At 49.8% G+C, this 12,904-nt stretch overlaps 1 protein-coding gene and 1 non-coding gene across 3 annotated transcripts in view; one reads left to right on the forward strand and one right to left on the reverse strand.

The window, feature by feature from the left end:
- Positions 1 to 12,904, reverse strand: part of Atp9a (ATPase phospholipid transporting 9A (putative)) — a 142,347-nt gene that overhangs the window by 31,415 nt on the left and 98,028 nt on the right. For both annotated transcript variants that reach the window (XM_045156068.1, XM_045156067.1), the window contains exon 14: positions 10,033 to 10,245. In XM_045156068.1, coding sequence (XP_045012003.1) covers positions 10,033 to 10,245 — 213 coding nt within the window. The remainder of the gene's footprint in view (positions 1 to 10,032; positions 10,246 to 12,904) is intronic.
- LOC123463116 lies at positions 11,878 to 11,984 on the forward strand. The gene has a single exon (XR_006638728.1). It is a non-coding gene; the product is annotated as a U6 spliceosomal RNA (small nuclear RNA).

Genomic DNA, 12,904 nt, shown 5'->3' on the forward strand with positions numbered 1-12,904 from the left:
TTAACACAACACAGACATCAAGTCTAAAAAAGACCAAGGAGAGAGTTGAGGAGATAGCTTAGAGGTTAAGGCGTTTGCTCCAAAGCCAAAGGACCTTGGTTCAATTCCCCAGAACCCACATTAGCCAGTTGCACAAGGTCACACATGCATCTGGAGTTCGTTTGCAGGGTGTGGAATCCCTGGTATGCCCATTCTCTCTCCCTCAAATAAATAAATATAAAATATATTTTTTTAAAAAGACTAAGGAGAAAGAAAGCACACACACACACTTTTTTCATTTTCTTGTTTTTTCGAGGTAGGGTCTCACTCTAGGCCAGGCTGATCTGGAAGTTACTCTGTAGTCTCAGGCTGGTTTCGAACTCACAGTGATTCTCCTACCTCTGTCTGCTTCCTGAGTGCTGGAGTTAAAGGCGTGCACCACCAAGCCCGGCCTACACTTTCTTCTTACAAAGAAGCCTCATTCAGGTGAATGGTGAACAAATGCCTAAAAGGCCAGTGACCAGGCCGAGAGGGGTGGGCGCAGAACATCTCTGCTGGGAGTGGGAACCAAGTAGCAGAGGCTTGGCATTTCCTTCTAAGTGCCTATCTGAAGGACTCGGGCCAGGACGCCCGTGAAAGAGTTTTTCAATCCTCTGCAGGTCAGCAGCAGAGCGCCGATGACAGGGGTGCCTGCGTCTGTGTGCTGGGGAACCATGCCAAACCACACTCAGGAGCTTTGCCATGCCCAGAACAGGATGGCCACTAAGAGAATGCATCTGATGCTGAGACAGGATGATTTGATTCACGGGGCCTTTTGGTGGCTTTCAGTGAAATGACCTCTCGGGCACACATGGGGGTCACTCTTTTCCCCATTATAAATCTGCCCACAGTCTAGTTTTCCTTCCATCGACAGAACTACACCAACGATGTGCTGGATGCTGGCTGCAGGTCTGAATGCCAACACAGACTAAGCAGACAGCCTGGGCAAGAGGATGACAGCCATGTGGCAGTCCCCCACTGCCCAATAGCTGAGGCAGCTTGGCCAACCTCCACCAGGTGACTCCTCAATAGAAGCTTGATTTCATTAAAGGAGGAGGAGGAGGAAGAAGAGGAGGAAGAAATTTAAAATATTGCTTACAAATTTTTAAATAGCCTGAAACAAACATATCAGCCTGTTGGCTTTAGGAACCAGTGACTGGAACTGGAGTGGGTTCGTAGTTCTTCGACGTGACATTCAGCCTCCATTACTCAAGCAAGACCGGCATCATTGCCTAGAACACCAAGTCATTTCGAAAGAACTGTTGGGGCTGGGGAGGAGGCTCAGTGGGTAAAGTCCTTGCTGTGCAAGCCTGAGGACCTGAGTTCAACCACCGGAACCAATGTGGAAAAGCGGGGTGTGGTAGCACGTGCTTGCAACCCCAGCTCTGGGGAGGCAGAGGCAAGAGGATCCTTGGAGTCTGCTGGCTAACTAGTCTAGCTGAGTTGGTGAGCTCTAGGTTCAATGAGAGACCCTATCTCAAAAAAAAAAAAAAAAAAAAAAAAGATGGGGGCTGGAGAGATGGCTTAGTGGTCACGGCACGTACCTGTGAAGCCTAAGAACCCAGGTTCAATTTCCCAGCTGTGACACGTCGTTGTCCTCAGGCCTGCAGCTGAGGCTCAAGGGACAAGAAGGCATGACGGGGACTGCACACTCACTGCCAGGTGAGTGACCACAGAGCGTGACAGGCCTGTGAGATCTCCTTTGCACGAGCTGAAAGAGGGTTCCTGCACCAGCACACTCACACTCAGAAACAAAACTTAAGGCGCATATCCAGAGAACCGGGGCCTTTTTCATACACAGCCAAAGATGTGCAGGGTTTAGGCAGGAAGCAAAAATGCATGGGCTCTGCTTGTGATGACCCACATGGGAAGCTTGGAAAACACCAAAAAAAATCAGACACACTACAGAGTACAGAAGCCACCAATGCTCTCTTCCTTATTTTGGTGTGTGTTGGGGGGGGGGGATGTGTGATCTGTGGTATGTGTGTATATAGTGTGCATATGTGTGTGCATACCCTGCGCACATGTGTGCAGCGGCCAGAAAAGAATGTTGGCTCTTCCATGTTGTTTCTTCTTTTACTATTTTACTTATTATTTATTTGAATGAGAGAGAGAATGGGCGTGCCAGGGCCTCTAGCCGCTGCAAACAAATTCCCATGCATGAGCCACTTCGTGCAATCTGGGGAATGGAATGTGGGTCCTCTGGCTTTGCAGGCAGGCACCTTAACCGCTGAGCCATCTCTGCAGCCCCCGCGTTGTTTTCTTATGACAGAGTCTCTCCATGGATACGGAGCCACCATTTTCAGTCAAACTGGTTGACCAGTTACAGGTGTGTGTGGCTGTGCCCAGCTTTTTATGTGGGTGCTGGGGATCAAGATCAGGCCTCGCACTTGCACAGAAGGCATTTTTACCCACTGAGCTATCTCCCCAGCTCCAGTAACCCCCTTCGTACGGACGGTTATGGATACAGGGTGACGTGGGGCAGAGAGGCGCTGGGGTGGCTCTGTTGGCGGAGTTCTGCCAGCACGTAGGAAGCCCCCAGTCCTATGCCCAGACTGCGTAAACTGAGCCCAGGGGCGTACGCTGGTAATGCCAGGACTCAGGAAGTGAAGGCCGGAGGATCAGGAGTTCAAGGTCATCCTTGCCTACATAGGGAGTCCAAGTTCAGCCTGGTCTACAAGAGACCCTGTCTCATAAAAGAAGGGAGGATATAGAGTAATGCTAAACTCGGGCTGGAGAGATGGCTTAGCGGTTAAGCGCTTGCCTGTGAAGCCTAAGGACCCCGGTTTGAGGCTCGATTCCCCAGGACCCACGTTAGCCAGATGCACAAGGGGGCACGCGCGTCTGGAGTTCGTTTGCAGTGGCTGGAAGCCCTGGCGTGCCCATTCTCTCTCTCTCTCTCACTCTCTCTCCTCCTCCTCCTCTCGGTCACTCTCAAATAAATAAATAAAAATAAACAAAAAATTAAAAAAAAAAAGAATAATGCTAAACTCAGGTGGAAAATCCCATAACCAAAATGCCTGGTGTGGTGGTTTGATTCAGATGTCCCCCATAAACTTAGGTGTTCTGAATGCTAGGTTCCCAGCTGATGGGGATTTGGGAATTAAAGCTTCTCGGAGGCAGTGTATTGTTGGGCGCGGGCTTATGAGTGTTACAGCCAACTTCCCCTTGCCAATGTTTGGCACACAAGCCACCTCATCTGGCTTACTCGGGTGCTGGGGAATCAAACCTGGGTCCTTTGGCTTTGTAGGCAAGTGCCTCAGCTGCTAAGCCATCTCTCCAGCCTGGAAAAAATAAATTTTAAAAAAGCTTAGCAAAGCCGGGCATGGTAGCACACGCCTTTAATCCCAGCACTCGGGAGGCAGAGGTAGGAGGATTACTGTGAGTTCAAGGCCACCCTGAGACTACAGAGTGAATTCCAGGTCAGCCTGGGCTAGAGTGAGACCCTACCTCTAAAAACAAAAAAACAAAAAAACAAAAAAAAAAAAAAAAAAAAAAAAAAGCAAAGAACCAGGTGGCACAGGCCTGTGATCACAACAGGCAGGCTGAAGGTTCAAGTCCAGCCTGAGCAACACAGCAAGACTGTCTCAAACACAACCAGTGGCACAGGATGTAGCTATGTGGTAGAGCACTGTCCTAGGGCGTGCGAGGGCACTGGGTTTGATGTCCTCTTTGCAATTCTAGGGAAGAGTTCATGGAAAAGTCAAAACCACAAAGTGAATTCTAGCTGCTGGATGAGCAGTAGCCCTTCCAACCTCGCCACTCCCCTCCCCCATGTCCCCTCACATCCTGGAAATGGCGGGAGGGCGGGGAGCCGCCGGGCTGGGCCTGCCTGCAGAGCTCCAAGGAGCCAGCTGTTCCACTGCCCAGCGCTCCGGCGACAACCTGTGCAGGGCAGGGCAGGGAGGGCCAGCGCCCTGCGGCGGTAATTGACAGCGGGATAAAGATGCATCAAGACTTCCTGTGTGTAATGTACACAAATGCGTAACATGCAGGAAATCCTGCTTTCTGCAACAGAAAAGGAGTAATACAGCTCCCTGTGAGTGCTCCCAACCACGTCTGTTGTTGAAGTTCAAAGGTGCAATGCAAGACCCAGCCAGGTCCACAGGGAATCCTACAGAGGTGTGGGAACAGTAGGGTTTTTTCAAAGATCCCTCTCATAGTACATTCAACCTTCTTCAAATCACGTGATCTGTCTATATAAACATGCTGGCATTCCTCTGAAACAGTTTAGAAAGCCGTCTGGTATGCTATTAACAGTGGCTCTACCCTAGTTGGTGGGTTCCAGTTATTTCTTTTCTTATCCATATTACACCACAGACATGAACTGCAATAAAAATGGTAAAGTAGGGCTGGAGAGATGGCTCAGCACTTCGGGCGCTTCCTGTAAAGGCTAATGACGGGGTTTCGTTCCACAGTAACCACGTAAAGCCAGAGACCTAGAGTGGTGCATGAGTCTGCAGTTCGTCTGCAGTGGCTAGAGGCCCTGCTGTACCCATTCTCTCTGTCTCCCTCTCCCTCTCTGCTTTCAAATAAAGAAAAGTTAAAATAATAATAATAACAAAATATAATATATACATATGTTGCAGTCCAGTTCGCACTGCTGTTAGAAATCACCCAACCAAGAGCAGCTTCTGGGAAAAAGAGATTTATTTTGGCTTACAGGCTCGAGGGGGAAGCTCCACGATGGCAGGGGAAAACGATGGCATGAGCAGAAGGTGGACATCACCCCCTGGCCAACATAAGATGGACCACAGCAACAGGAGGGTGTGCCAAACACTGGCATGGGGAAACTGGCTATAAAGCCCATAAGCCTGCCCCCAACAATACACTCCCTCCAGGAGGCGTTAATTCCCAAATATCCATCAGCTGGGGAGCTAGCAGTCAGAACACCTAAGTTTATGGGGGACACCTGAATCAAACCACCACATTATATATATATATATATATATATATATATATACATACATACATACATACATACATACATACATACATATAAAATAGAGGTCCTGGCATGCCCATTCTCTCTATCTGCCTCTCTCTCTCTCTCTCCCTCAAATAGTAAGGGCTGGGTATGGTGGCACATGCCTTTAATCCCAGCACTTGGGAGGCCAATAAATAACTAAATAATAAGTTAAAAAAAATAGAAGAGGGCTGGAGAGATGGTTTAGCGGTTAAGGCACTTGCCTGCAAAGCCTAAGGATCCAGGTTTGATTCCCCAGGACCCACATAAGCCAGATGGTACATGTGTCTGGAGTTCATTTACAGTGACTGGAGGCCATGCCATGCCCATTCTCTCTTTCTATCTGCCTCTGTCTCTCTCTCAAATAAATACATTTTTTAAAAAGGTAGTTTTTAGGTAGAATCTTGCTTTAGCCCCAGCTGACCTGGAATTCACTATGTAGTCTCAGGTGGTCTCGAACTCACCATGATCCACCTACCTCTGCCCCCCGAGTGCTGGGATTAAAAGTGCGCAGCACCACGCCTAGTTTTAGTTTTTTTAAAAAAACAATATTTTTATTTGTTTATTTGAGAGAGACACAGAGAAAGAAGCAGACAGAAAGAGTATGAGTGTGGGTGCTCCAGGGCCTCCAACCGCTTTAAACTCCAAACACATGTGCCACTTTGTGCATCTGGCTTTACCTGGTATTGCAGAATCGAATTCGGACTGCCAGGCTTTATAAGCAACCCATTTAGTTGAGCCATCTCTCCAGCTCAAGTTTTTGTTTGTTTTGTTTGCTGAGGTAGGGTCTCATTCTATACCAGGCTGACCTGGAATTCACTACGTAGTCTCAGGGTGGCCTCAAACTCACAGCAATCCTCCTACCTCTGCCTCCCGAGTGCACCACCACACTTGGCCTCCAACTCATTTTTTTTTTAATATTCTTATTTATTTATTTGCAAGTAGAGACCCAGGTTTGATTCCCTAGTACCTATGTAAAGCCAAATGCACAAGGTGCCACATGCCTCTGGAGTTTGTTTGCAGTGCCTAGAGGCCCTGGCGTGCCCATTCTCTTCTGTCTTTCTCTCTCTCTCTCTCAAATAATAAATAAATATTTTAAAAGCCTAAGGGGAGCCAGGTATGGTGGTGCATGCCTTTAATTCCAGCACTTGGGAGGCAGAGGTAGGAGGATCGCCGTTAGTTCAAGGCCACCCTGGTACTACACTACACAATGAATTCCAGGTCAGCCTGGGCTAGAGTGAGACCCTACCTTGAAAGACAAAAACAAAACAAACAAACAAACAAACAAAAAACCTAAGGAACAAACATGACAAAATATTAAGCAAGACACAGTAGCCACAAAACCATCTCCATGTTAAAAGTCCCACTTACAAAAATATGAAGAAAAGGGTACTGGGGATGTGGCTCAGGTGGCAGAGTGCTTCTTAGCATGCGTAAGGCCCTAGGTTTGATCCCCAGCTCCGTGATGGTTATTACCCGGAACCCTAGAATGTGGAGGTAGGAACAGGAGACTCAAAAGCTCAAGGTTGGGCTGGAGAGATGGCTTGGCGGTTAAGAGCTTGCCTGTGAAACCTAGGGACCCCGGTTCGAGGGTCGGTTCCCCAGGTCCCACGTTGGCCAGATGCACAAGGGGGCGCACGCGTCTGGAGTTCAGCTGGAAGCCCTGGCGCGCCCATTCTCTCTCTCTCCCTCTATCTGTCTTTCTCTCTGTGTCTGTCGCTCTCAAATAAATAAATAATTAATTTAAAAAAAAAAAAAAAAGCTCAAGGTTGTCTCTCCTCACCTATGCAGCGTGGCCACCCTGACCTATATCAGACCCTGTCTCAAACAAAAGAGAGAGAGAGAGAAGAGAGAGAGAAGAGAGAGAGAAGAGAGAGAGAAGAGAGAGAGAGAGAGAGAGAGAGAGAGAGAAGACAGGCTGGGCAGGCGGCTCAGTAGATAACGTGTTTGTCTTACAAACATGAGGGCCAGAGTTCCATCTCCAGACCCACGTAAAAAAGGCAGGTGTGGTGGTGCACACCTGTAATCCCAGGATTTTGGAGGTACAGACAGGTGCAGCCCACTCAGCTTACTTAGTGAGCTCCAGGCCAGTGACAAGACGCTGTCACAAAACCTGGTGGACAGAGCCTAAGAGGGACAACACTGGAGGCTGTTCTCTGGCCTTCAGATGTGCACGCACATGCACGCACATGCACACGCACATACCTGCATACATGTGCACAAAATATAAGATGGGTTGGGGGTTCTCTCAGCAAGGAAGTATGCCTGCCGCTTAGGCGTGAGGGCCTGAGACCACCTGAGAGCTATTCCCAGCACCCACGTAGACAGATGGATGTGGCCAAGAACTTCCACAGCCCCAGCTCTGCGGCAGGTGGAGACTGGAGAACTCCTGGGCTCAATGGCTGGAAATGGCCGCTTGCAGCTGAGGGAGAGTCTCTGTCTCAGGTGGATGAGCGACAGAGACCCAAAGGTCTCCTTTCGCCTCTGCAAGCGTGCACATGGGGCACAGGCAGCTGCACACACACGTATCTCACCACACACCACACTGCATGCTCTACACACACACTCTGCTGTGTGTGTGTATGAAGATAGGTTCATGCGAGAGAATGGGCATATACCAAAAGGTGCTTGTGGTTTGGAGCACCGAGCACCGACTCCCAGGGGTAACGCCCTGGCCTGCCCCTCGGTCCCAGGCTGAATTGGCAAGGAAGCATGACACTTCATCCTGAAGAAACACCTTGACATCTAAACCAGGTCACTATCATCAAGAGCACACCAGGGGTGTCAGGTGCCTCTGACGGCATGTGCCCAGGACAGAGCTCAACACCCAGCAAGCACCTGGAGTCCCACGACAGAAAATGTCACACAGGATCTGGGGGATGTGGCTCAATTGGTAAAGTGCCTGCCCAGCAGACACAAAGCCCTGAGTTTGATTCCAAGCACCCCATAAACTAGAAGTGGTGGTGCACACCTGAAGCCCCAAAACTCTGGAGCTGGGGGCAGGAGGATCAAGGTTCAAGGTCATTTTTCACTACATACACAGTTGGAGGCTAGCCTGGAATATAGGAGACCTGGCTTCAAAAAACAAAAAAAGGAAGGAAGGAAGGAGGAAGGGAAGGAGGGAGGGAGGGAGGGAGAGGAAGGAGAAGGGAAGGACAAAAGAAGGCAGAAGGAAAAGCAAATGTCAGATAGATACCAACCAAGGCTCTATGCCTATCAAGCAAGATATCAAGGTCACAAAAGCCAAGGAGAGCTGAGGAAGTGCACCAGAGCAAGGAGACAAAGGGAGACAAGATGCATGCACCAGGCTTTTTCGTTTGTTTGTTTTGAGGTAGGGTCTCACTCTAGCCCAGGCTGACCTGGAATTCACTATGTAGTCTCAGGGTGACCTCAAACTCATGGTGATCCTCCTACCTCTGTCCCCTGAATACTGAGATTAAAGGTGTGCGCCACCATGCCCAGCTTGCAAGCAGGATCTTGACGTGGTAAGTACTTAGTGGGACCGTGGCTGACATCGAGTGAGACCCGCAGGTACCACATCAACAGTGATTTCCCGACTCCATTGAATGCTCAGTTTTTAGGGAAGAAAAAATGAAATGTTAGCCAGGTGTCTCGAATCTTTAATCCCCAGAATTCTTGGGACTTAGATAAGAGAATTGCCCTGAGTTCAAGGCCAGCCTGGGCTAGAGTGAAACCCTGCCTCAAAAAAGGAAGGGGCTGGGGAGATGGCTCAGCAGCTAAAGGTGCTTGCTTACAAAGGCTGCTGAGCTGTGTTCCATTTACCAATAACCATGTAAAAGCAGATGCACAGGGTGGTGCATGCATTTGGGACCTGTTTGCAGCAGCAAGAGGCCTTGGTATGCCTATCACAGTCTCTTTCTCTCTCCCTCAAATAAATAAATAAATAATTTAAAACTGTGTACTTTTTTCTAGAAAAGAAATGTTTACAGTAAAAATAAGATCCATTCTGCAGCTTCCCTTCAGATCAGACAGGGTCATGAGAGAAGCAGTGAGCAGAGGTGGGGGAGGCTCACATCTGAGTGATGCTCTCCTAAGGGATGTCTCTGTACTAATTTTATGACTCTTATTAAGTCTATAATTGTTTCAAAGTTGAAAAAGAAACTTTGAAAATAAGTCCAGGGCTGGAGAAATGGCTTAGCAGTTAAGGCACTTGCCTGCAAAGCCTAAGAACTCATGTTCAAATCCCCAGGTCCCTCGTAGCCAGACAGTGATGCAAGCATGCAATGTCACACATGTGCACAAGGGGGCGCACGCATCTGGGGTTCGTTCGCAGCAGCTGAAGGCCCTGGTGCACCCATTCCCTATCTCTCTCTCTGTCTCTTTCTCTCTCTCAAAATAAGTAATAATAACAACAACAAAAAAAAGCCCAGGTGATTTCAATACAAATACTGATCTCGCTCTCTACCCTTGTCCTGAAAATGGAGATGGCGACAATGTCTCTGCAGTCTCCAGGAAGATGAAATGCAACAGTTCCCAAAGGCATCAGAGGGACAATACAGAGCCAGGTGGGCATGGTGGCACATGTCTTTAATCCCAGCACTTGGGAGGCAGAGGTAGGAGGATCACCATGAGTTCAAGGCCACCCTGAGACTACATAGTGAACTCCTGGTCCGCCTGGGCTAGAGTGAGATCCTACCTCAACCCCGCCCCCCAAAAAGAGGAATGCCCATGAGTCACAGGTTACACCTGGGACATTTTCCAGTTTATAGTCCTGAAATATCTACATCTACACCAAATAAAAACTGCTTCTTGCCTGGCCCCGTGGCACATACCTGTCCTATAAGGATTTGGGAGGAAGAGACAGGCGGAGCGGGAGTTCAAGGCTATCTTTAGCAACACAGTGAGGTAAAGGCTCAAACCAAACCAGTATGAAACGGAAATTGCTTCTGTGCTCAGAACCCAAGTTCTATGGGCAGGAGGGAGAAAGGGGCAGAATGATGGCACAGAGTAAACACAGACCTGTGTCTCACATACACTGAAGCCAAGGGACGCAGGGTCCGGCCCTACCGCGCCCGCGCCTCGGTTACCTCATCGGGGCTGGACGCCTGGTACGTGCGGCACGAGTCGGCGCGCTGCTCCTCAGCCTCGGCCCGGCCCGCCGCGCCGTCGGGCTCGTACACGGGCGTCACGTGGTGGCACAGCGCGATGGCCTTCACGGCCTCGTGCACACGGCCGCTCATGGTCCGTCGCACCTTGGCGGTGACCGTGGGACCCTTCTGGGCTGGTGGCTCCTGAGACGGCTACGGGAAGGAGAAAAGGGCAATGAGGGAGGAAGGTTGTGAGCAAATTCGGAATGACTATGGGTAACTAGAGCTCTTCCCCTCACTGTCCCGGGATGCAAGACTCCTAGGCCATCCACGAGATGCTGTAGTGATGTCATGCCGTTCTCAGGGTTCTTTTCATACTTAACTACACAGGAAATGGACAGAGAACATACAGGCTGGGGAGACGGCTCAGTCAGTGAGTCACGAGCTTGCTGTGCAAGCTTGAGGACCTGAGCTCTGATCCCCAGCACCCATGTGAAAGCCACGTTCGGTTCTGTGTGCCTGGAGTCCCCAAGCTGGGAAAGTGGAGACAGGAGGATCTCTAGGGCTTGCTGGCTAGCTAATCTGGCTCTGGGCTCTGGAAGAGACCCCATCTTAAAAAATAAGGTGAAGCCAGGCGTGGTGGCACACTCCTTTAATCCCAGCACTTGGGAGGCAGAGTTAGGAGGATCGCCATGAGTTTGAGGCCAGCCTCCATAGTGAATTCCAGGTCAGTCTGGGCTAGAGTGAGACCCTATCTTGAAGAAAAAAAAAAACAAAACTAATAAATAAATTTAAAAAACAAGGTGAGGGTTGGAGAGATAGCTTAGCAGTTAAGTGTTTGCCTGTGAGGCCTGAGAACCCCGTTCGAGGCTCGATTCCCCAGTATCCACGTAAGCCAGATGCACAAGGTGGCACATGTATCTGGAGTTTGTTTGCAGTGGCTGGAGGTCCTGATGTGCCCATTCCCCGCCCCCTCTCTCTCTGTTGTTCTCAAATAAATAAATTACTTAAACAAAAAATAAGGTGAGCCAGGCACGATGGTGTACACCTTTAATCCCAGCCCTTGGGAGGCAGAGGTACGGGGACCACTGTGAGTTCAAGGCCACCCTGACAGTACATAGTGAATTCCAGATCAGCCTGCGCTACAGTGAAACCTCTCTTGAAAAACCAAAAGAAAAAAAAAAAAAAAAAAAAAAAACAGGTTGGAAAATGATTGAGGAATACATTTGGCATTGACCTCTGGACTGCACATAAGTATTAACATGCATATAGCCACATACACACCACACACACACACACACACACACACACACACACACACACACCAACAAAAAGTACAATGAGCCAGGCATGCTGGCGCACACCTTTAATCCTAGCACTTGGGAGGCAGAGGAAGGAGGAGTGCTGTGAGTTTGAGGCCACCCTGAGACTCCATAGCGAATTCCAGGTCAGTCTGGACTAGAGTGAGACCCTACCTAAACAAAAAAAAAAAAAAAAAAAAGGACAATGTAATGAGCGAGGGTGATTCTGCCTGTGGACAGCTGATGGTGTGCAGGGCCGGTGTGTCAGGGGAGTCACAGTCAGGACCTGCTGCATGGTGCAGGGCCAGGGACCCTGGGGGCTAAGCGCAGGGCTCCTCCTCTTTACGTGGGGTGGACTGTTCTCAGTTGTGGGCAGCCTGTGCCTTGGAGGATGTTCGGTGGTGTCCCTGACCTACGGCTAATAAATTTCAGTAGCATCCCCCACTGTGACAGAGGCTAAAACTATCTTCAGGGGTCACCAAATGTTCGGAGTCCAAATCACCCCTGGTTTAGAGCCACTGTTTCTTTACATTCAATCTTCCCAGTGCTCGCTTCGGCAGCACGTATACTAAAATGGGAACGATACAGAGAAGATTAGCATGGCCCCTGCGCAAAGACGACACCCAACTACATGACAAAGTCCCTAAAAACAGCAATAATTACAGGAGGCAGAGATAGAATCGCTGTGAGTTCAAGGCCACCCTGAGACTACATAGTGAATTCCAGGTCAGCCTGGGCTAGAGTGAGACCCAACTTGAAAAACCCAAAAATGAGGATAATAATAAGTTACTTAATAAATACAATCTTCCTGTTTTCAACTGGAAGGTAGCAGCTGAAACGAGTGTCCCAGGGAGGGTCCAGAGGGTCTATACCAGCTGGAGAACCCCTGGTGGGAGGAACTTACTCAAGATGGTGGTGAGTACGCAGCACTTCACCTAAGGCAGCTTCCAAGGACATAAATTTTGAGACAGGGCCTCTTATCGCCCAAGCTGGCCTCTAACTTTTTATATAGTTTAGGATGGCCTTGAACTCCTGACCCTGCTGCTTGCACTTGCACGTGCACTACCACGCCCCTTCCTTTCACACAGCGCTGGAGCCGGAACTAGGGCCCTGTGCGTGCTCAGCAGGTGCACCCACGGCGCGGCATCTGCGGCCCCAAGTGCTCTGCCCACTGAGCCACACCACCCAGCCCCAAGGGCGCGTCTCCAGGAGTGAACTGTGCTCAGCGCTTGCCTTCCACACTGACTTCAGACCCAGGCCCGGGGCCTTCCTGAGGAGCTCTGCCCTCACACAGCCCGCCTCCCTGCCTTTGTACCCACACCACCTCTGAAAGGCCAGGAAAGGGGTTCAGGCTGGAGATAACGGATCAGGGCTTGTGGTGACAGGAACATCTGGAAACTGAAAATTTAAGCAACCTCCCTGAGCCTTGGTTTCCTGAAAAAAATGATGGACTGGGCTGGGCAGCTGGTCCTGGACACCGAGGGCGGGAACTCCTGAGAGCTGCTCAGCGCTACCAAGTGCGGGAGGCGAGAGTCACACACCGAGTGCTACCCAGGCGTGGCCTTGCAGAG

This window comes from Jaculus jaculus, chromosome 8 (assembly GCF_020740685.1).
Source record: "Jaculus jaculus isolate mJacJac1 chromosome 8, mJacJac1.mat.Y.cur, whole genome shotgun sequence".
Classification (NCBI taxonomy): domain Eukaryota; kingdom Metazoa; phylum Chordata; class Mammalia; order Rodentia; family Dipodidae; genus Jaculus; species Jaculus jaculus.